Raw genomic sequence first — 22,132 nt, 5'->3', positions numbered from 1 at the left:
CTATCTTTTAAAAAAAACCGCATCAAAATCCGTTGCGTAGCCATAAAGATATAGGGACAGAGAAAGCGACTTTGTTTTATACTATGTAGTGATGGAACTCCTATACGGCTCGCAGTTAGGGTGCGATATGGGGCAGAATTTCTTACTATCTTTAATCAAATTTTGTGTATGTGATGTGATGTCATATGATGTACGAAATATAGTTGGTGTTTTTCAAAGTTTTTTTGCTGAGTTCGATTACAGCTCTTTCGAGGGATCCTTGTAGTTTACGCCGCGTGACGTATTAAATCCGCATTTTCGAAAGTCTATTTTTGCTTTATTCGCAAGTTTCCTTTGAAATTGTCCTCGAAGTAGTTTCTGACTCATATAAACGGAACGCTTAATCTATCCGTATTAAAAAAAATAGTTAGTCAACATCAGCTTCACTTAAAATCAAAAAATAAATAAAATTTTAACAAAAAGAAAAACCGACTTCAAACAAAACACTATTTTAAAACAAATGAATATGCACGAAAAAGTAATAAAAATAATTGCGTATTCAACATATTTTTTAGAGTCTTCCTAAGTTAAATGAAATGAAAAATATTAGACTACTTAAAAGTCGATTAACGATTATATCATGTAGTTATAATTATTGTTATATTTGGAGTCGGTGTCAGCCAATAAAACCCTACAGTATATCTATCAAAAAACAATACGAGAATACTTTAACAAATATGTTTTTTACAAATTACCTTTTACACAATAATATACTGGATCAATCAAGGGGCTCGCATCGCTTCTTTCTTTTGATTGTTGGGGCAAGGGCACCGTGGCTGACACCGGCTCCAAATATACCAATAACTATAACTACATGATATAATCGTTAATCGACTTTTAAGTAGTCTAATATTTTTCATTTCATTTAACTTAGGAAGACTCTAAAAAATATGTTGAATACGCAATTATTTTTATTACTTTTTCGTGCATATTCATTTGTTTTAAAATAGTGTTTTGTTTGAAGTCGGTTTTTCTTTTTGTTAAAATTTTATTTATGATTAATCTACACAGTTAGAAAATAAGTCGTTTCGTTATTTATAGAAAAGTATGAAAAAACATCTTTTTTAAATTATACGAATTAACACATAAATTTGAAATTGGTTTTATGTTATACCAATATCAAGGCAACCAAAATTAATCGAAAAATATTTCTGAAACACCTCACCTACCAGTATACTATAACCTCACCTGCACTAAAACAATAGTGATGTTTTATTAATTCTGAAGACCAAGATAATTGGAGGTACAAATAAAGATATATCAGTGTTGATGTATTTTATTTCATTTTATTATCATGTAATAGAAACTGTTACAAACAAAAGACTATTCAGTTTCACAATACAGATTAATAATTATATAATGTAGCACAATAAATGTTATATACCTATAATAAACGTTGGTATTCTACGAAATAAGAAATATATCTCTAAAATGAACAAAAATAAAATATATACTATTATTGCCTGCTACAATGTTTTTACTATGTTATTAATAATAAGAAAACTTATAAAATCATAAAATATTCGCGTAAGCGTAGTGTTGATCCGTGCCGAGTTCGACAAATAAATGAAGAAAACGAAAAATACTGATGAAGTCGTAAACTCTGCTATCAATAGCAGTAGAATATATATTATGATGAATGATAATAAATATGAATAAGAGTAGGTGTTACTGCAAAAAGTCGTCTCACCAGAAAAAGTAGGAAGGGAATAATTAAAAATAATTTAAAACTTTTTGAACGATACTGCTCAATTAGTATGATAAGTTTTCTTTCGTATTATTAAATGTTACGTCATATTACATTACATTAACGCTACAGATATCGCAACTGTTTTTATTCCGCAAAAACGGTCTATTTATAGACTCGGAGCTCGAGAAGTTTTTAACAAAGCAGGTACGCTTAGAGTTGCGTTACAATATGTTTGTAACAATATTATGTATTTTCATAATAATATCACAACGCATTCCTTTAAAAGACAACCAAAATCATTGCATAACTGCTAAAGGACTCCTTGCCCTTTTGAGGAGGTATCTGTCTCATGTATCCCCGAACCTACATTGGAACAGCGTGGTGGAGTAAGCTTCAGACCTCCTCTGTACGATACTATTTCACTTAACTACTTAAGTAAACATTTAATTTTACTTATTAAGTTCCGACAACAGCTTCGCCGACATTTAAAATGTAATTTGTCTCGTTGATTACTATGGATTTATTTAAGCTTTTGACCAACCATATCAAGTCACTTTATTGTCAAAGTGGTTTGTGTCTGTACAACTCCTGCGATTGGAGCTAAAATAATAATAAATTAAAGTTAACTAAATAACAGTATACCACCGCTACTACACTGTTTATATTACATCGAACGCGGTTAATACCTTCAATCTTAAAATTCTCTTTCTTTTACAAGACGTTCTGGCTTATGTGATATTTATCAACTTTGTTCTCGAATAATCCAACTTGGAATATTATATTGACAATAAGTTTTAATTACATTTAACGGCATTATCACATTCAGGCTACTATTCGAATGAAAAATAATGTGTTATTATTATTTTGAAATCTATTTGAATTAAAAAACTCATTTCAGTTTCCTTTGCAGGTTCTTTTCATGTCTGAAATGTTTATTTCCGAACTGTGCGGTGGTAGACATTTTTCCCGATAAGAAATATAACATTTTCTCAAAATAAACTGACATTGTGTCTCGGGAATCGTTCTTAGCAGCTGTTGTAAATTTTTTACAAATTTATTAAGTTAGTGTTTATTAAGTTAGTATTTCGTAAAATCAACGCTCACACAAATCCGACTGCAACTAGTACTGTTGTCAAGGTACACGTTAAAATACGCAACAGCGGGACACTTACAAGCTGTCACTTTAATACTTTCTTTATCGTGTGTCTCACATGCGATTGTTTAATTCAATGCGTCGCCTATTTGGACGGGAACTTTTAAATAAAGATATCCCACTATTGTCCAAAATAGCTATTAATTCTATCATCATTTGACGCTTTTATTAAATAACAATTAATATTATATGATGCGGTCGGGATGTACTTGAAGTAATCCTTTGGGTCGCTAGCGTGTCTCGTGGGATTAATTTTAATGAGAACTGAGACGAGTATTATTGTATCATGTGAGAATATAATTCTGAAAAGAAAAAATCAACGGTTTCTCCTTTTTATATAATGGAACAATGACTAATGTCTGACACATTTAAAGGCTTTTAATAGGAAGTCAAAGTCAATATACTTGATACTGAACACTTGCTTGTTGATAGTCAAAAATCTACCAACGGTTCGGAATTTAACACCTTGGACTTTTGAGAAAGAATCTCAGCGTGTTTTTTTTTTAATTTTTATGTTTCATGTACTGTAATAACAAACATATTTTTATTATTTGAAACAGTCTTGAGACGATCATTTCCAGATAATAATACCTACTTCAGAGGCCCATTTACTCGTCCTCCTCAGTATGTCATCTATATATATAAAAATGAATTGCTGTGCGTTAGTCTCGCTAAAACTCGAGAACGGCTGGACCGATTTGGCTAATTTTGGTCTTGAATTATTTGTGGAAGTCCAGGGAAGGTTTAGAAGGTGAGTAAGTATGATAAAAATGCTAAGAATATAATAAAAACAACAAAATTGTTTTTCATTAGAAATAGATTTATTAGAGGATTATCATTGATTTTCTATGATTATCGATGTTAGACAATTAAACATTGATGTTTTAAAATTTATTTTGCATTATTGACATCATCGTTACATCAATTTTTCGAATTTATATATATAAAAAGTATCTGTATCATCAGTACATCGTTGATACGTATACTAAAATAGAAACTGAACTTTTTAATTTTTTTCGTTTCAACCAAGTAAAATTAAGATCCGAAGAATATATTCAATTGCAAGATGCGATAGCGAATGATGCTAATGCAAATTACATCGGACGATTGACTATATTGCCATCTTCGTTTATTGGCTGCCTACGGCATATGAGCGAATATGCACAAGACGCAATTTCTTATGTACGAAAAATGGTTGACCGGATCTATTCATTACATTTACATGTAATCCTCAGTGAGATGATATTAAAAACAATTTATTTGAAGAAAGGTCGACAAGTGACCGTCATGACATTACAGCACGTGTTTTTCGGCAAAATTGAAAGCACTTATAAAAATAATGTATATTTGGAGAGGTGCGTTGCCATATGTATTACATTGAATGTCAAAAAAGGGGATTTCCGCATGCACATGTATTAATTTGGCTGGTACATAAAATTACTCCGGATCAAATCGATAACGCTATATCAGCTGAAATTCCCGATGAAACTCTTGATCCAGAGTTATTTCACGTTGTCGTTAAAAATACGATACAAGGTCTATGCGGTGAGCTACATATGAGTTCGTTACATCTATTTCTCGATTTTAATAATTTCTTCCAGTCGCAAAAAAAATACCGATGTTGTCGATTAACATCGATGTTTAGAGCTCCATAAACATTAAGTATCAATGTTCGGTATTGATGTCATTATCAACGCCATAATCATGTTTTTGTAACATGGGTCATCCCTACTTTGTCAAACATTTGATGTTGTCCCCGTTATGCAGAAAACAAATTGAAAGAATAGTCATATCTTTATAAGTACATGTTTAGGAGGGACAAAAGAAGCTTAATTTTAACTAACTTCAGTTGTTTACTGTCTATCAGATCAATTTTATGTACATAGATTGTTTGATAAATCTTAAGTTTTGTCACATATTACATTTATGAACGCCAACATTGTAGGAGTTTCCCTGTTTCGCGCATGGACAATTAATTATACGTAGCGTGTTCGCGCGCCGAAAAACTTTCATTTTTGTTTATTTACGCACCACAAAACAAAACAAAGAATATAGTTTATCAGTCAGCTTTAAATTGATTAACAGAGTGTATTGTTACTGTGTGTGTGTGTGTGTGTGTACCAATATCAAATTGAAAACTTTTAAATAGCCAGTTTTTTAGACAAACTTTGTTTTGTAAGTATCTAATTGTTGTGATGTGACTATTTTTGAGCAATATAATGTAGAGTCATTCGGGCCAAGCGAACACACTTTACTGTTTTCAGCCTCACTGCGCAGAACTAAAGCAAAAATAAAATAGTTTCGAAAAGAATACTTAGTCGGCTATTCAATTAAAACCCGAATAACTATTCTTTTGCATAAAACATAAATACATAAAACATCCCGTTCAAAAAAATATCCCGTAACAAAAAAATTAACATTTTGATAATAAGTCGGATTGCGGTCAGTTGACCCACATTGTAGGTAAGTGTGCAGACACCCGTGGGGTAAGTAAACGCATTAGGTTAAAAACGCATTCTATAACTAATAAACTTATAACAGAGAAAACTGAAATTAAACAGATTATCCAAAAAAAAATTATACAGACATTGTCACAAATATTTAGTTTTCTTTTAAAGCCAGTCAAACAAATTTATCTTTCAGGTCCCCAACGTCGTTTCTTTACTCCTTCTCCCACGATTCGCAGTCTTGCGCAAGCGCACAACGAAAGACAGCAGTGGGGACTTGAAAGCATTAGACTGAGGAACTCTATTTTACTTCCACTATATATGAACAAAACCCTGCTGAAGAACTATCGTCCCATATCCCTGCTGAGCCACGTATATAAGCTGTTTTCAAGAGTGATCACGAACCGTCTTGCCCGAAGATTCGACGAATTCCAACCCCCGGAACAGGCTGGGTTTCGGACCGGATACGGCACCATAGACCACATCCATACAGTATGGTAGATTATACAGAAGTCCCATGAGTATCGGCCCCTGTGTCATGCATTCATGGTCTATGAGTAGTTTAAAGTCGCTCAGCTAGCTATGGAAAGGGTTATGCTCGGCGTTTCTCTGAGGGATCGCATCAGAAATGAGGTGATCCGTCAAAAAATCAAAGTCATCGACATAACCCACTGGATGAGTAAGCTGAAGTGGCAGTGAGCTGGCCATATTTGTCGTAGAACCGATAACCGTTGGAGAGAACGTGTTCTAGAGTGGAGAAAGCGTCTCGGCAAACATCGTGTAGGACGTCCTCAGGTACGGTGGAGTGACGATTTATGCAAGGAGGCAGGCAGGAGCTGAATATCTGAACGAGCTGATGATGTTATAAGTGTGCGCATATGCTCACTTACCCAGGCACACTTTACCCAGAAAGCCAAATATCAAACAAATGACGGCCAATTCCCAAACGCTCAACATAACCTCTAATCACACTTTACAATCGAAAGAAGTATGTATATTTGATAAACGAAAGAGTAATTTTATCGTAATTACAGAACAGGTAGAGACTTATCAGTGTTTTCCAAAACACTAAAAAGTTGAAAGTAAATCAACGAATATATTTTTTAGCAATTACTGACAAACAAAACATAGTGCGGCGCGCAGGCATGTCGCAACTAATTAACCATGTAGGCCCTACTGATTGGTCGAAACAAACTCTTCGCCTCACACACCTTATTCCGGAGATACAAACAGTGCGCTCGCTTACCCCCTACGACTATATACACCATAATAAAACTTGACCACCTATATTATTTATCTGTGTTGTATTTAGTGAAATTATATTGATTTGTATTGCAAATGAGTTTCAAATTAAAACTTATGGTATAGCCAGTTTACAACAAATGGTTTTGCAAACTTTATGCTGTAAGGACTTAATTATAGCGACATGGGAATTTATTACACAACCTCATGATTCCTGTGTCATTGAAAATATAGAAAAAAAATATCGATAGTGTCGCTTTTTAACCGACTTCAAAAAAAGGAGGAATTACTCGAAGATGTCTTTTTTTGTTTGTAAGGGCATGTTATACAGGTGGTCCCATTGTCAGGAGATCAGGATCTGATGATGGGATCCTGGAGAAATCGAGGGAACTCCTCAAATTTTATAGGCACACCTATAGTGATTTTGGTTTTATTCAAAGTGCCTTGGTCATATGCTCACGAAAAGTGACATTTGATGAAGTGGAACTGATGATGAAGACCACAACTGCTAATCAGAACATATTAGTAAGTAACTATTTTACGGGTTTAGTTCTATTTCTTTAAGATAGTCGTTAAGCAATTGATGTTAGTAAACATGCCTATGATGAAGTCTAGCTGATGGTGGACTACCAGGAGAATTCCTCAATGATTAACGGCATTGCATCGGGAAAAATGGTATTGTCTAATTGGCGATGAGCAGTTAACATTAGGCTATTGTAACTTAGGTAACGCTTAATGTGAGTTGCAGTCCACATCGTATTGAAACGGCGTTGAGTTATGTTTAGAGTCGAAAGCCGAAATGTACTGAGTATAATAAAGTGAATGACAAACACTACCAATTGTAATTATAAATAACAAAACAACACTGAAAAGCATTAAATAAATTTTTATAAATAAAAAAAAACCGCCTTCAAAAATGAACTAAAAAGAAAAAAATAATCAGTTACATCCATATCCAATTTACGATTTTTTAATCACCTTTTGAAGTCGGTGCCAACAAAGTAAATAAATTCCTATATTGAAATCATTTAATATGTATCGATAGTAGGGTTTGTCTAATGGTGTCATCTATACAATAAATAGATTTAATTTTTGTATGTATGTATTATGTACCTATATTAGCAATTTTGGCACCGACTTTGAGAGGTGATTAAAAAATCGTAAATTGGATATGGATGTAACTGATTATTTTTTTTTTTTTAGTTCATTTTTGAAGGCGGTTTTTTTTTATTTATAAAAATTTATAATGTTAGTATCACTTATTTATTGTTACTGTTAGATCACCAGTGTCGCTGCGTGCAATGGTTTCTATGCTCATCACATTTGGACTATTTAAGTACTTCGATTGTGGCAGTACGAAGTTTGCCGGGTCAGCTAGTAATAAATAAAGATCACAATAAATGGAATAGGTATATATTTTTCTATCCATATTTTGATTATAACTGCTTATCAGAATCCCCCTGAGGTGGTGGACTGACCTGCACTTGTGTAGGACGAAAGTCCAAAAATTAAGTGAGATAAATAAAAAAAAACAACATCTCTTTGTTTTGTAATCAAGGTTTTTTTAGCTGGCTTTGCTAATTGTAATAGTTGAAATTATTATGTTTATTCCTGCATAGGAACAAAGGATAATATATTTCTGGCATACTCCGTCTGCATCACAATTTTCGTCGAAGACTAGCCAATTGCTCCGAAGAATAGAGCACACAGCACAAGGAAGGAAGGAAGAGTAAACGATGCTATAGTCCAATAATCTCTCTGATTCTAAGAAATACTTGATTGTTACACTGAATATTATTTCTTTTGTGTAATTTGAGTCCATGACCTCGTGGTCTGGCAGCCTTATAAGCTTTTTGTTTTTTGTCGCAATTAATTTATAATACCTTTTATAAAAAGTAAAGAGCAGTTGATGTATAATATTAATGAACTTATATTAAGTTTAATTAGATATCAAGTTTTTTGATTTTAATTTTTGTTTTTTCTTTGTATCAGGTTACGTAGTCAATCACATGACTAAACTCACAGCTAAAATAAAACTATGTAAAAAAAAAACGTTATTTATTATCTTTAGAAAGGTTCTTAACAACTATAATATTCTATGGAAGTTTGACACGGATCGGAGAGGCTTCAGGATCATGTAGTATATCGCATCTGCGGCCTCTTACTTGTTGTACTTTGAAAGTTGATATAGGTTAGCATTTCGCGCTAAATGTCAACGCTCATACACTCCACCTGCGACAATATCGTTATTAACCTTTAACAAGTACTGGATAAAAAAAATAAAATAAAAAAAAGGCCCCGACGAATTGAGAACCTCCTCCTTTTTTTGAAGTCGGTTAAAAATGCTTGATTTTACAATTTAATTTAATAAATATATAATTAATTTAATAAATAATTATTTTTTTTATATGAGAGGTAAAACTGTGAGTTTGATGAAAATCTACTACGTGAGTATCCACCAACCCTTTAGTGCTGCGTGATTGGATAAGCTCCCAATCGTTATCTCAAAACGACAGCTGACTCAAACGCAGCAGTGCGATATTGAGGCTGTTAGTTTACTGCTTTAAGTTAAATCCCTTCCATATCGTGTGTCTCACATCCGAGTCATGTTTAATCTACTATGTCGGCTATTTGGACTGACCCTTATATATTGACCTTTTAATAATTATATTCTACCATTTTCAAAAATTATTGTTCATTTTATCATAATTTGACGTTTTCAATAAATAATAATTAATATTTAGTTTCATTAAATATTATAGTTTCAAGCGATCAGGATATATTTAAAGTAATTTTTGGGTCGCTAGCGAGTCTACGTAATAATTTAATTAAATGGCTGTCATTTAAGGAGTCAGCTAATTTAAAGCAAACAAAGTTAATTAAGTGGAGATTTTTTTTCGGAGTGCAATAAAGTTTCGCTAATTAGGTATAACAACAGTTATTTTGCAAACATACTTTTATCAAATATCTATTTATATTTTGTCAATACGACCGACAAACCTAACCAAATAACTTTTTCTTGCTAATCGAATATAATATATAAAAACAAACCATTTAATGACTCGCCTGAACAAAGTATAAGCACATTATTTCCAAGAACACCGTTGGGGTATAGTCCAAAAACGGAAACATTTCTAAAACAATGCGATGCGATCTTATAGGAGTTCATTTTCACGACCAAACCTTATTTAATAATCGCCATCTCAATAGCAATGTGAAAACCAACCACATTTGTAAAAACTTTGATTTACTGTACAGCTTATTTTTAGCTTACTAACTAAGCGCAATGTTTTAATGGTATTGTTATTTTGTTTATCTTACTGCCCTTATCCCAATTATGTTTAGGGTCGGCGCAGCATGTCTTATCCTTCTATATTTCTCTGTCAGACTTCATCTCACAAGTAACAATATTTCTAACCATATCGTCTTTCACACAATCCATCCATCGTTTCCTTGGTTGTCATCTATCTCAACACCCATCCACACCCATGCTCAAGGCCTTCCTCACAATATGTTCCTCATTCCTCCGCATTACATGCCCATACCATGATAGGCGCCTTCAGCATAACTTCTCGGGTATTATTATTTTGTTAAGGTGTAAAAAGTAAATAGTAGTAGTAATATGAAAATCTAAAAGTAAGTGTAATGCTTCTATATTTAATAAAGGAATTTGAGTTTGAGTGAAATCAAAAGACTTAATATTCAAAATATAATGAAAATGTTGTAATTTATTGTTTATAATACAATAATAAATATTTTTTTTTTATAATTTATAAGTTGTAAAAATTTCTGGTTACACTAAAGTCAATATAGCGCCCAAGAATGAATTTTTAAATGTTTCCCACATGGCACATTTTTTGCCATAGTCGGGGAAGTATTTACTTATTAACATAGGTGTGATACTTATTAAAAACGTGACCGGACTCTACACGAAGGCTAGGAAAGCGACATTCACTGGAATATTTATTCGACTACTGAAATTTAAATACAACATGCTGTAGCTTCCACCTCTGACAATTTTAATTGCATGTTATTTGAGTATGTATAGAGTAATTAAAATTTCGTTTCATCATTACACAATTATGTATACATATATGATTTATCATTCCAACCCCATTACAGTCCCGAATGAAGATAGAGCCTTCATTTAGCTCTCATATTTAATGCATTATTTGAGGATTCTAATTAATAATTTCGTATATTATATATATATTTGTCTTCGAATGTAACATTTTGAATCTATTTTTATCAATATCATTTATAAGTTGGCCGTGCTCAGATTAATACATATGTTATATTTATATACATAATGAATCCTTCAAAATCATAAAAGGTCAAACCTGACAAATGCTGATACTGCAAACAATTTGACTGGCAATTCGATGACACAAAGGTCGTCTAAGCGCTAGAGGCGCTTACGCGATTTGAAGCATTCATTTAATTTATATAATAACTAATCAATAACGTTTCAAAATATGTCTATATTTTGTTTTACTGTTCATAAATAAATATGAAATTCATTATACATACATAATAGTCATATCACTAATTATACGCACAATAAAAGTTGAAACTTGAAATAAAACTTTTTGCAAATAAAAAAGTGTTATACAAAAACATATAAAAAAACAGTGGCTGCATCGTTGGTTTTAGCCACGAATTAAATTTACTGAAGTGGAAAGTGTAAGTGAAAGACCTCCTTCTCTTTTTTTTATTGTTTTTATTGATTTATTAAATATACATGCTTTGTTTATATACTCGTAAACAACGATGTAACAAAAATCCCACTAGATTTATCCGTACATCGTTATTCGTTGTCAACAGTTATACAATAATAAAAAAATAAATTCAAAATAAAAAAGGCAGGTACATATCAAAACTTAAAATAATATAATTTTATCATATAGATAGATAGGCTGACGGATAAATGGTGGCAACCTGAAGGTAAGTAGTCATCACCGCCCATAGACAGCAGCGTTACAAGAAATCACTACTTATACACCTACTTTGGGAATTAGGACCTCTCTGTAGTAACACTAGCTTATAAATCATCTAAACCGCAACACAACAATACTAAGTTTTGATTGTTGGCGGAATATCTCTTTAGTGGGTGGCATCTACTCAGACGGCCATACACAAATCCATCGAGTAAACCTTTGTGGTATTTGCTAATAATTATTTATATAATTAAAACCACAAAACTCTAGAAAACAGTCGTTGGTAGTTATTGGATTGATAACTTTACAGCATACATAAATCTGGGACGGTCCAATTCGTGTTTTTAATTTGTATTTATAACATCTCGTGCTCGGCGGTAAGGAAAACATCGTGAAAAGATGTACATTTGTAAGAGAAATTAATCTCTATGCTAATTTTATTCTGCAACACTCTCAGATAAAGTCATGTTACTTGGATAAAAAAATATGAAATGGCAGTTGCACTCAAAATTTCTGGTATGAACAAATTTCAAATACAATTTTGGCATAAGCCACAGCTAGTTGTTTTGTTTAAAATAATACGTAGAATTTATAACTGAATAACTGTTTATGAGATAGTTAACATTCATTCTGCTTATAACTTTTGAGATAAAAGCAGAATTAATGTCCACAGCGTCGCAAGTGGATGATGAATCGTTTGATTATGACGCAAGCTGTAAGCAAGATTCAGACAGCATTGAATGAACGCAAAGCTTAAGGAGACTTCTATTTTCTGTCAAGGCCAAAACCAAAATTCATAATTAAAAAACTATCTAAAGTGTTCGTTACTTTAGTAGTGATGTCTATAGACAAATGTAGTATTAGTTTATAAAATCAAAAACCAATCTATTAAACCCTAATTATATTAATAAATTCAATAAGATCCTTCGGGTTTTATTATTTTTTGCAACATGGGCAACATCATAACGAAATCCGACGAAATATATTTATAAGTAGGCTGCATGTCTACCGCACGTGTACCAACTGACATTAGATTATCGTGATGGAATAAATAGTAAAAGGGGACGAGTGGCATTATGAACTCATGGAAATTGACGAGGACCAATTCCAAGCTGTTACTTAATTTTTACTGTTTTTTTTTAACTACGAACTCTGGACGTCTCATTAACGAAATAATGACATTGTTTTATATAATAACATCCACTCCATTATTTTGTTACAGATGGTGGGGGAGCACAAATAAATGAAGACAGCTGCGATCCTAGCGAGTTAAAGACCTGCGTAGACATGACACCGCGAACGCCAGTGGGCTTACCTCGCACAAGAGAAGAACTAGATGCCCATTGCCAGTGAGAATATATGATTTTTTTTATTTATATTAGAATGTCGTATACTTTCGGACGAAATAAGCCTACCGAGTGATTAATTAGTGACAGATAAATGACGATTTCGTAACAAGCGAGATATATTACCGATTATAAGGATCCGTTAGGTGGTTTTTATAACTTAAGGAATAGACAGCCTATATATGCATATGGCCCACTGCTAGGTTAAACTTTTCGTCCCTTTGAAGAGAAGTTACATCTCGTAACAAAAATTGTCATTTCCATACATTTAGTTTCCCTAACAATACTGTAGGCATATTTGATTGTTACACACAAGTGTAAATAGATATCTAAGATGTTATGGCTTATGTGCTCGTAATTTAATTTTATTGGTCTCTCTTGTCATCGCAAAGCAGCAATAAGTCCAAGTCGTTATTATGAATCATATGTTTAATTATTATTTTAAACATATTATTTTAGCTTTTTTTGTATATTTACTTAAAATTATAGTGACAAAAAATTATTTTTCAAAAATATTAAGGGATTGTATTAACTATTTACATTTAAGTATAACTATAGATCTAGGTACATATGAAATCAAATAAGAAATTGAATTCAGAAGCAAGGGAAAATATACAAAGGCGGTCTAGTCGATAGAAAGCGATATCTTTCAGACAACCTTTGGGCATAGAACTCGACTTAGAAGCAGCGTTCAAGTGTATATAACAAGACGGTATTGATTTTAATAACAATATATAATAATAGAATAAAGTAATAAATTCAATTTGTTGGTTCTTTGCAATTAGAAAAAAATAATTGATTGCTTTGATATACATAAAACAAATATAATAATATAAGCTTCAATATAAATAGTGGATGTTCATTAGGTTAACAGATCACAAAGAAATGTCTTAAAATGTTGATAAAAGTAATGGAAAATAAACATTGATATTATATGTATAAGCACCGACTCTCCTATATAACTCGCTCAAATAATATGAGAGCCTTAAATATCTATTTATTCGAAAAAGATGAGATATAGCCGAGTCTCTAAAAACGTGATTATTGACTTTATTGACGTCTCAATAAGTGTAAGTCCCACGAAATGCATGCCGTGTTGGGGGTGATGGATAACATCAGGAACCTGTGTGTTTCGTTTAAAATTATGCTATATCGGTGGCAAACAACCTGCATTGGATTGTCTTGAATCTTAATCTTCTTTTTAAGAATGTTGTGCCTTTGGGACAAGAAGTTTACGTTATTCCATAAATATGACGTGCAGTTTATGTTCTTATGACAATCGATCAAAGCGATTGATCTTATAGCACTTAGAGTGTATCTGTCTTGTGTATACACATTTAGTAATATAGAAATGTTTACGCAAAAACATGCATACTCTAATCCCAAAAATAGATTCTCTCGTAATCTGACTACTGGCCCGATAAAAGTTTAATCGCAGGAACACTGGGTTTACGTGTTTCCGAGTCACGGAACCATACAAACTTTCATGTCAAATTCTAGACTTCGGGCTGCTTCTGAAAATGTCCAAGAGAAAAACCCAATTGTTTTTATCAGTCCAAACTGTTGTTAGTACCCATGCCCTCCGAATCTCCCATTAAACCAACAAGGTAGTTAAGTTTCCTACATAACTTCGAATTATTTAATCTTGAGAGTCACTTATTAGGAATCAGTTGCAGTGTGTAATTATTTATATAGGTACTTATGACGACTATGCGGTCATTATGGTGGTACCTAGTTACGTAAGTGCGTAAGAAATGTTGTGATGGATATTTGTGCGCGTCAGTGTAGCTTCATTCTCTATTCGCGTTACCCGATGGGGTGGCAATATAGAACAGAAAATATAATAATTTTAAATTATCCAATTGGCTATAGTCATATATCCATATATATATTATTTATATATTTATTCAAATTGAATTTAAAGTGCATCTAAGCGGGACAAAGGTCTGAGTAAAAAATATGTAGAGATCGTTGTAGAGTGTAGCTTGAATGTAATCACTTACAAGAATTTGCATATGACGTAAAGAAACAAATTTTGTTTCAAAGGACGATTATTATATAAATGTACAATCCACTCCGGAAAACCAGTTTTTTATATCATATTTTTAGAAATATATAGGTTAGTTAAAATTTATTCAAGTACCTAATTAGATTTTTACATATTTTATACAATTGACACTGAATTATTAGTCGAATGAACCACTTTTAAGTTATTACATTTTTTAGTTTTTTTTTTTTTTAAATCGGTCAATTACGACTTCAAATATTTATTAAAGAAAAGTATCATTTATAATCTATTCCGAATTTACAAGAAATAACTCTCCTTTCCAATTTCTCTTCGTGAGGATACTGTAAAACATGCTGTGTGTGTGCTGTGCTCTGTCACAGAGTTTTTTGGACTTGCTTATTTAATATTTAATACCTTAATTAGGCTATATTACAAAATGTTTTACTTATAACTTAGCTATTGAACTATTCTAAATTTTATTTTAAATTTATTTTGAGTTAGTTTTTTTACATTGGATTTTATTATTATTATTGGATATTATATGTCGTTAGATTGTAATCTAACGATGTTTGTAATCTTACGGTGACATAAACAAAACCTGCCTCTTAAATCACTATTAAAAAAAACCTCTTCAAAATACTCCGTACTCGACTACATAGAGTCAGTATCTAACTCTTTTATTAGGCAATGTATACGGTTCTACAACACCTTGGGGATAAAACGATCGCCTCCTGGCCATTTCTATTCATATTAAATATAAAGAACAAATGACTCGTGCAATTATTGGTCAACTAGGTACTGGCGACGACCCCAATAAAACGCGAATCAATTAGAATCACATTAAAAAAACAAACATCCATTAATATAATGAATTATATATAATAATATTTTAGGGCGTATCAGACGGGTATGGCGTGTATGGATGCATGGATCAAACGGTGTCTGCCAACTGACGGTCAGAAACTGGTACAGCAACAAATCGGCGGCGCACGAGCACTAATGCGATTCTTATGTACCAATGAAACAGCGCTACGGAGAGGTAAGATTTTTATAAATGTATGCTATGGTGATTCTTCTTGGTGATTGGTAACACACGTCAGATATTCTTTTAGTTCCCAAGGTTGGTGTTGCATTGGTAATGTGACATGTCATGACATGACATATAGTCATCATTGGATACCATCGCAAATGCTCCACTAACCTTGGGAACTAAGAAATAATCTTATGTACCTGGTTTACTCCATTACTTATAAGGCATGTTTTTGAAATTTTCTGTACAGATTTCCTAAAGGAGCCAACATGTTGGGCATTAGTGTCACCGGACTGGTCTCGGTGCGTTGATGAACTGCAGCTCGCTGTCCGCGACATCTCTGAGCGCTCTCACCACATAGTCTACTTCAACAAGAACACGGAATTATGCTGGTAACTCGTCAAATACTACGAAAATTATATTCAGATCCTTCTTTTACGAATTGCAAAGACATCCAGGAGGATGTCAATCATGTCGGAATATGATTAAAATTAAATAAAAAAAAAAGAAAAAAAAATCAAAATATTAAATCTTGTACTTTTACTTTATTATTTGCAAACTTCATAAGAATTAAAACTTCTTACTCACAATAATACATAGTTAAGCTTATTTAAACGTAATCCCACTGATATGTACCTCCACAAAATATGTCCTCAACGTAGGACTCTATTAGGTCGCAATTCCCAGACTTCACTTTTACATATTTAACCTATTTAAAAAGAATAGTGAAATTTGAAGTCTTCGCTTAATCTTCATTTTCCTTTTCTCAAAGTTATAGACATTATAACAATTCGGTAATTAGAATTATTTGTTTATTATATTTACAGATCCTATTTGTTCTTAATCATTTAGACAAAGAGTAGTAGACATATTTTTTAAATAATTATAGTATAGATAGTATTGTAAACTTTGATTGTCTGTACAAAAAATGCGATATGTTTAAATTAACAATATGTAATGTTTATTGCAGCACAACATACCATGACTGTATTGTCGTTTTTGATTTTCTCTCAGAATTAATTAACGTCAATATTCAAAAAAATGATTAAACACATTTGTAAAGCGCTTAATTGTTAAATTTATATTTTAATTAGAAAGCATCAAGTACGTCAAAACGCTGTCAAATTGAAAATGTAACTCATAAATGCTTTACGTTATATTGGAATTACTTTGATTCTTATTCGAATCGTTTCGCGCTAAAGTATTTAATTTAGTAACTGGCGGCGCTTTTACCATTTTCTATTAAATGTGTTATTATTTAATAGTAAATAGTAACTATTAACTAATACTGACTATTGAATATTTATTTAATCTAGTTACTGGATTAAAAAATACGTTATGTTTTATTTTAGTGCCCGTGACGCATTCATCGCATGCGTGGCAATGGCTGGACGAGCTTGTTCCGCCCAAGCTGGAAACCTGCTGCGTCGTATGGCGTGGGTGCTCGCGCAAGACGTAGCCGCTTGCAGCGCGCAGCCCCGCGCGCACTGCGTTGCGTCGCTGCCACACATCGCGGCGCCGATGCTCACTGCACTATCCGGTGCATTACTTTACCCGCCAAGACTTTAAAACAATAGTTTAATTTATGTAAATAGTGATTTACGTAATGGTGGTTCCTTGGATAATAATAGTTTCTTTTAGCGCGTTACACACTGATTATGTTGAGTGTAGATATTCGTAATAAGCTTAAGTATGTAGTTGAAACAAAATCAGATTTAATCTTCGTTTTTAATTTTGTAAAACTAATATATCACGATGATTGTAAAAGGATGTACTTAATATCATAAAAGAAAATTCACCAATTAATCAGCTTTCTGATACATGAAGCTTTAGATATTGAAACTTTTCCATAAGTATACATATTTGTTAAGTCGATTCTTGAATTTAAAGAACAAGGGTTGAATATCAATGTACATTTCTTGTAAAATACTTAGATTTTGTCAATTTTATTATTCTGTATATAAATGAGCCAACTTTGTATAAATGTTAATAATTCAGTAAGTTAAATTATTATTGGATAATCTATATATATAAAAATAAGTTGCTGTTCGTTAGTCTCGCTAAAACTCGAGAACGGCTGGACCGATTTGGCTAATTTTGGTCTTGAATTATTTGTGGACGTCCAGGGAAGGTTTAGAAGGTGAGTAAGTATGATAAAAATGATAAGAATATTATAAAAACAACAAAAATTGTTTTTCCTTAGAAATAGATATATTAGAGGATTATCATTGTTTTTTTTTAAATTATCGATGTTAGACAATAAAACATTGATGTTTTAAAATTTATTTTGCATTATTTACATCATCGTTACATCAATTTTTCGAATTTAGATATATAAAAATAAGTGGCATTTTCGATGTCACTTCATAACTCAAGAACGGGCTCACCTATCCTAATCAAATTTTCAGGGGTTGTTCGGACTATTTAGTAGATGGTTTATGTGAAGTTTGCACAAAATCGGTCGAGTGGTTCTTCATTTATCACATTTTTTGTAACAAATGAATTCAATAAATAGCGGGTCATTTTGTTAATGGAGATTTTTTTAGACGGGGAATTGTACTGTCAAAATAAAAGTAAGTATTAATTAAAAATGAGTACACTGATCCACCAGTTTCAATAGGTAATACGAATAATTTCAATTTATTATTATCAAAAAAAAAAAACAACATTTAGACGTACAGTGTGTGCATATATTTTCATGTCTAAATATGCAAAAAAAGGTTAGTGCCATGAATTTTTATTCGTATCGATTGATGGTTCGTCCACTAGCACAAAATTATATGTCGAGATATGGTAAACTATATCATCAGTACATCGTTGACATGCATGCCAAAATAGAAACTGACCGACTTAATTTTAATCGTTAACAAAGCAAAATTAAGATCCGAAGAATATATTCATTTGCAAGATGCGATAGCGAATGATGCTAATGTAAATGACATCGGGCGATTGACTATATTGCCATCTTCGTTCATTAGTTGCCCACGGCATATGAACGAATATGCACAAGACGCAATTTCTTATGTGGTCGACATAATCTTATAATGGTCGACCGGATCTGTTCATTACATTTACATGTAATCCGCAGTGGAATTATATTAAAAACAATTTATTTGAAGAACAGTCGACAACTGATCCTCATGAAATAACAGAACGTGTTTTTCGGCAAAAATTTAAAGCAATTATAGATTTAATTGTAAAATTATGTATATTTGGAGAGGTGCCATATGTACTCCACTGAATAGCAAAAGAGGGGATTCCCTCATGCAAATGTATTAATTTGCCAGTTCTTTAAAATAACTCCGGATCAAATCGATAACGTTATATCGGCTGAAATTCCCGATCAAATTCATGATCCAGAGTTATTTCACGCTGTCGTTAAAAATATGATACATGTCTATGCGGTGAGCTAAATACGAGTTCGTTACATCTATTTTTCGATTTTAATAATTTCTTCCAGTCGCAAAAAAACGCAGATGTTAAACCATTCATTACACAGTGAAACTGTGGTCCCGTGTGGTCCCATTTTAATTTTATCCAATTCTGATGATGGTATCCATATGAAAACCACATAAGTCTTAAATTTGCATTATGCATGTGCGATAATAAATAGGTAAATAAGTCAAAATCACGCAAGCAATTTTGATGATTCTTTTTTTAGTAGAAAAGATATATGTACTTCAAGGGTACTGTTATCTGTTAAGGGGATACTCAGCTGAATCTTATATGGGTTATTTGGACATTTGAGTTACCTTTCGCAACGTGTTCAAGTAATACAAGTCAACAACAAGTCATAGTCGAATGTGATTATCAATAAAACTCCTAAACAGCTTACAGCGAGGGTGCGATATGTGGGTTATTGTCTTTAGTAAAATTTTAATGTGCTTACGTTCGTTGCTGCATTTCAATATGATGTGTGACCTTATGATGTCCGACATACATTAGCTCTTTTGCAAAGTTTTTTTACTAAGATCAATTAAATAAATAAATATGAGACAACATCACATGCATTACTCTGATCCCAATGTAAGTAACTAAAGCACTGTGTTATGGAAAGTCAGAAGTACACACCCAGATCCAAGACTACGTAGAAAACGAATGATAATCTACAGCGACCGCGGAGTGGAAACCAGTGTACACACCACTCGACCACGGAGGTCGTCATATTTGGACTCGGTATCAGCTCTTGGCTGGCTTGGTTTTATACGATAATATCAGACTGACTCGATAACAACAACAACAATAACAATAATTGTTACCACGTTAATATAATCGCAAATCGACGTTTGAGTACTCTAATGCTTTTCATTTTATTTTACTTAGGAGGACTCTGATAAATATTTTGCATACGCAATTATTTTTATTACTTTTTAGTGCATATTAGTTTGTTTTAAAATATTGTTTTGTTTGAAGTCGGTTTTTCTTTTCAACCGACTTCCAAAAGGAGGAGGTTATCAATTCGTCTGTATTTTTTTTTTTTTTTTTTTTATGTTTGTTACCTCATAACTTTTCACTGGGTGGACCGATTTTGATAATTTTTTTTTTGTTTGAAAGGTAGTGCTTCCCGTGGGGTCCCATTTTTTTTATTTTTTTTTCCGATGATGGTATCCATGTGAAAACGACATAAGTCTTAAATTTGCATTATGTATATGCGCGACAAATAGGTGAATAACTGAAAATCACGTTAACCAATTTTGATAATTCTTTTTTTATTATAAAATATATACTTCAAGGGTAATTTGGTGAAAGTTTGGTAAGGTTCTGAGCACAGGATCCATGACAAAGTAACGGAACGGAAGGGAACGGAACAATTCTGAGGAGCACGTTAGCGATACTCGGTCGAATCTTTTATTTATAGGTTATTTGGATATTTGAGTCACCTTCCGTAATGTGGTTATGTTTATGTAATTATCATAGTCGAATATTATAATCAACTAGCTACCCACCCCGGCTTCGCACGGGTGCAATACTGATACTACATATACTACAGAATTTGTTTATATACGACATCACATCGCAAACTTCTAAAATTATCAGTGTTTCTTTACTATATTGTTCATGTATTATATACACAAACCTTCCCCTTGAATCACACTATCTTTTAAAAAAAACTGCATCAAAATCCGTTGCGTAGATTTAAAGACATAGGGACAGAGAAAGCGACTTTGTTTTATACTATGTAGTGATGGAACTCCTATACGGCTCGCAGTTAGGGTGCGATATGGGGCAGAATTTCTTACTATCTTTAATCAAATTTTGTGTATGTGATGTGATGTCATATGATGTACGAAATATAGTTGGTCTTTTTCAAAGTTTTTTTGCTGAGTTCGATTACAGCTCTTTCGAGGGATCCTTGTAGTTTACGCCGCGTGACGTATTAAATCCGCACTTTCGAAAGTCTATTTTTGCTTTATTCGCAAGTTTCCTTTGAAATTGTCCTCGAAGTAGTTTCTGACTCATATAAACGGAACGCTTAATCTATCCATATTAAAAAAAAATTAGTTAGTCAACATCAGCTTCACTTAAAATCAAAAAATAAATAAAATTTTAACAAAAAGAAAAACCGACTTCAAACAAAACCCTATTTTAAAACAAATGAATATGCACGAAAAAGTAATAAAAATAATTGCGTATTCAACATATTTTTTAGAGTCTTCCTAAGTTAAATGAAATGAAAAAATATTAGACTACTTAAAAGTCGATTAACGATTATATCATGTAGTTATAATTATTGTTATATTTGGAGTCGGTGTCAGCCAATAAAACCCTACAGTATATCTATCAAAAAACAATACGAGAATACTTTAACAAATATGTTTTTTACAAATTACCTTTTACACAATAATATACTGGATCAATCAAGGGGCTCGCATCGCTTCTTTCTTTTGATTGTTGGGGCAAGGGCACCGTGGCTGACACCGGCTCCAAATATACCAATAACTATAACTACATGATATAATCGTTAATCGACTTATAAGTAGTCTAATATTTTTTCATTACATTTAACTTAGGAAGACTCTAAAAAATATGTTGAATACGCAATTATTTTTATTACTTTTTCGTGCATATTCATTTGTTTTAAAATAGGGTTTTGTTTGAAGTCGGTTTTTCTTTTTGTTAAAATTTTATTTATTGTTAAAATTTTAATTTATGTAAGTATCTAATTGTTGTAACGTGACTATTTATGAGCAATATAAATCAGACAATATTTTCAAAATGTTATAGGCAACATCACCATAA

At 32.3% G+C, this 22,132-nt stretch overlaps 1 protein-coding gene across 1 annotated transcript; it reads left to right on the top strand.

Moving 5' to 3' along the window:
* Positions 1-12,736: 12,736 nt before the first annotated feature.
* On the top strand, positions 12,737-17,831 carry LOC124543271. The gene is made up of 4 exons (XM_047121437.1): positions 12,737-12,857; positions 15,756-15,901; positions 16,143-16,284; positions 17,245-17,831. Exons 1-4 carry the CDS (start codon positions 12,796-12,798, stop codon positions 17,459-17,461), a joined length of 567 nt encoding a protein of 188 aa, XP_046977393.1. The 5' UTR covers positions 12,737-12,795; the 3' UTR covers positions 17,462-17,831.
* The last annotated feature ends 4,301 nt before the right edge of the window (positions 17,832-22,132 follow it).

This window comes from Vanessa cardui, chromosome 3 (genome assembly GCF_905220365.1).
Source record: "Vanessa cardui chromosome 3, ilVanCard2.1, whole genome shotgun sequence".
Classification (NCBI taxonomy): Eukaryota; Metazoa; Arthropoda; class Insecta; order Lepidoptera; family Nymphalidae; genus Vanessa; species Vanessa cardui.
Note: the sequence above shows the minus strand (reverse complement) of the source record. Positions and strands in the feature narration are given on the sequence as shown.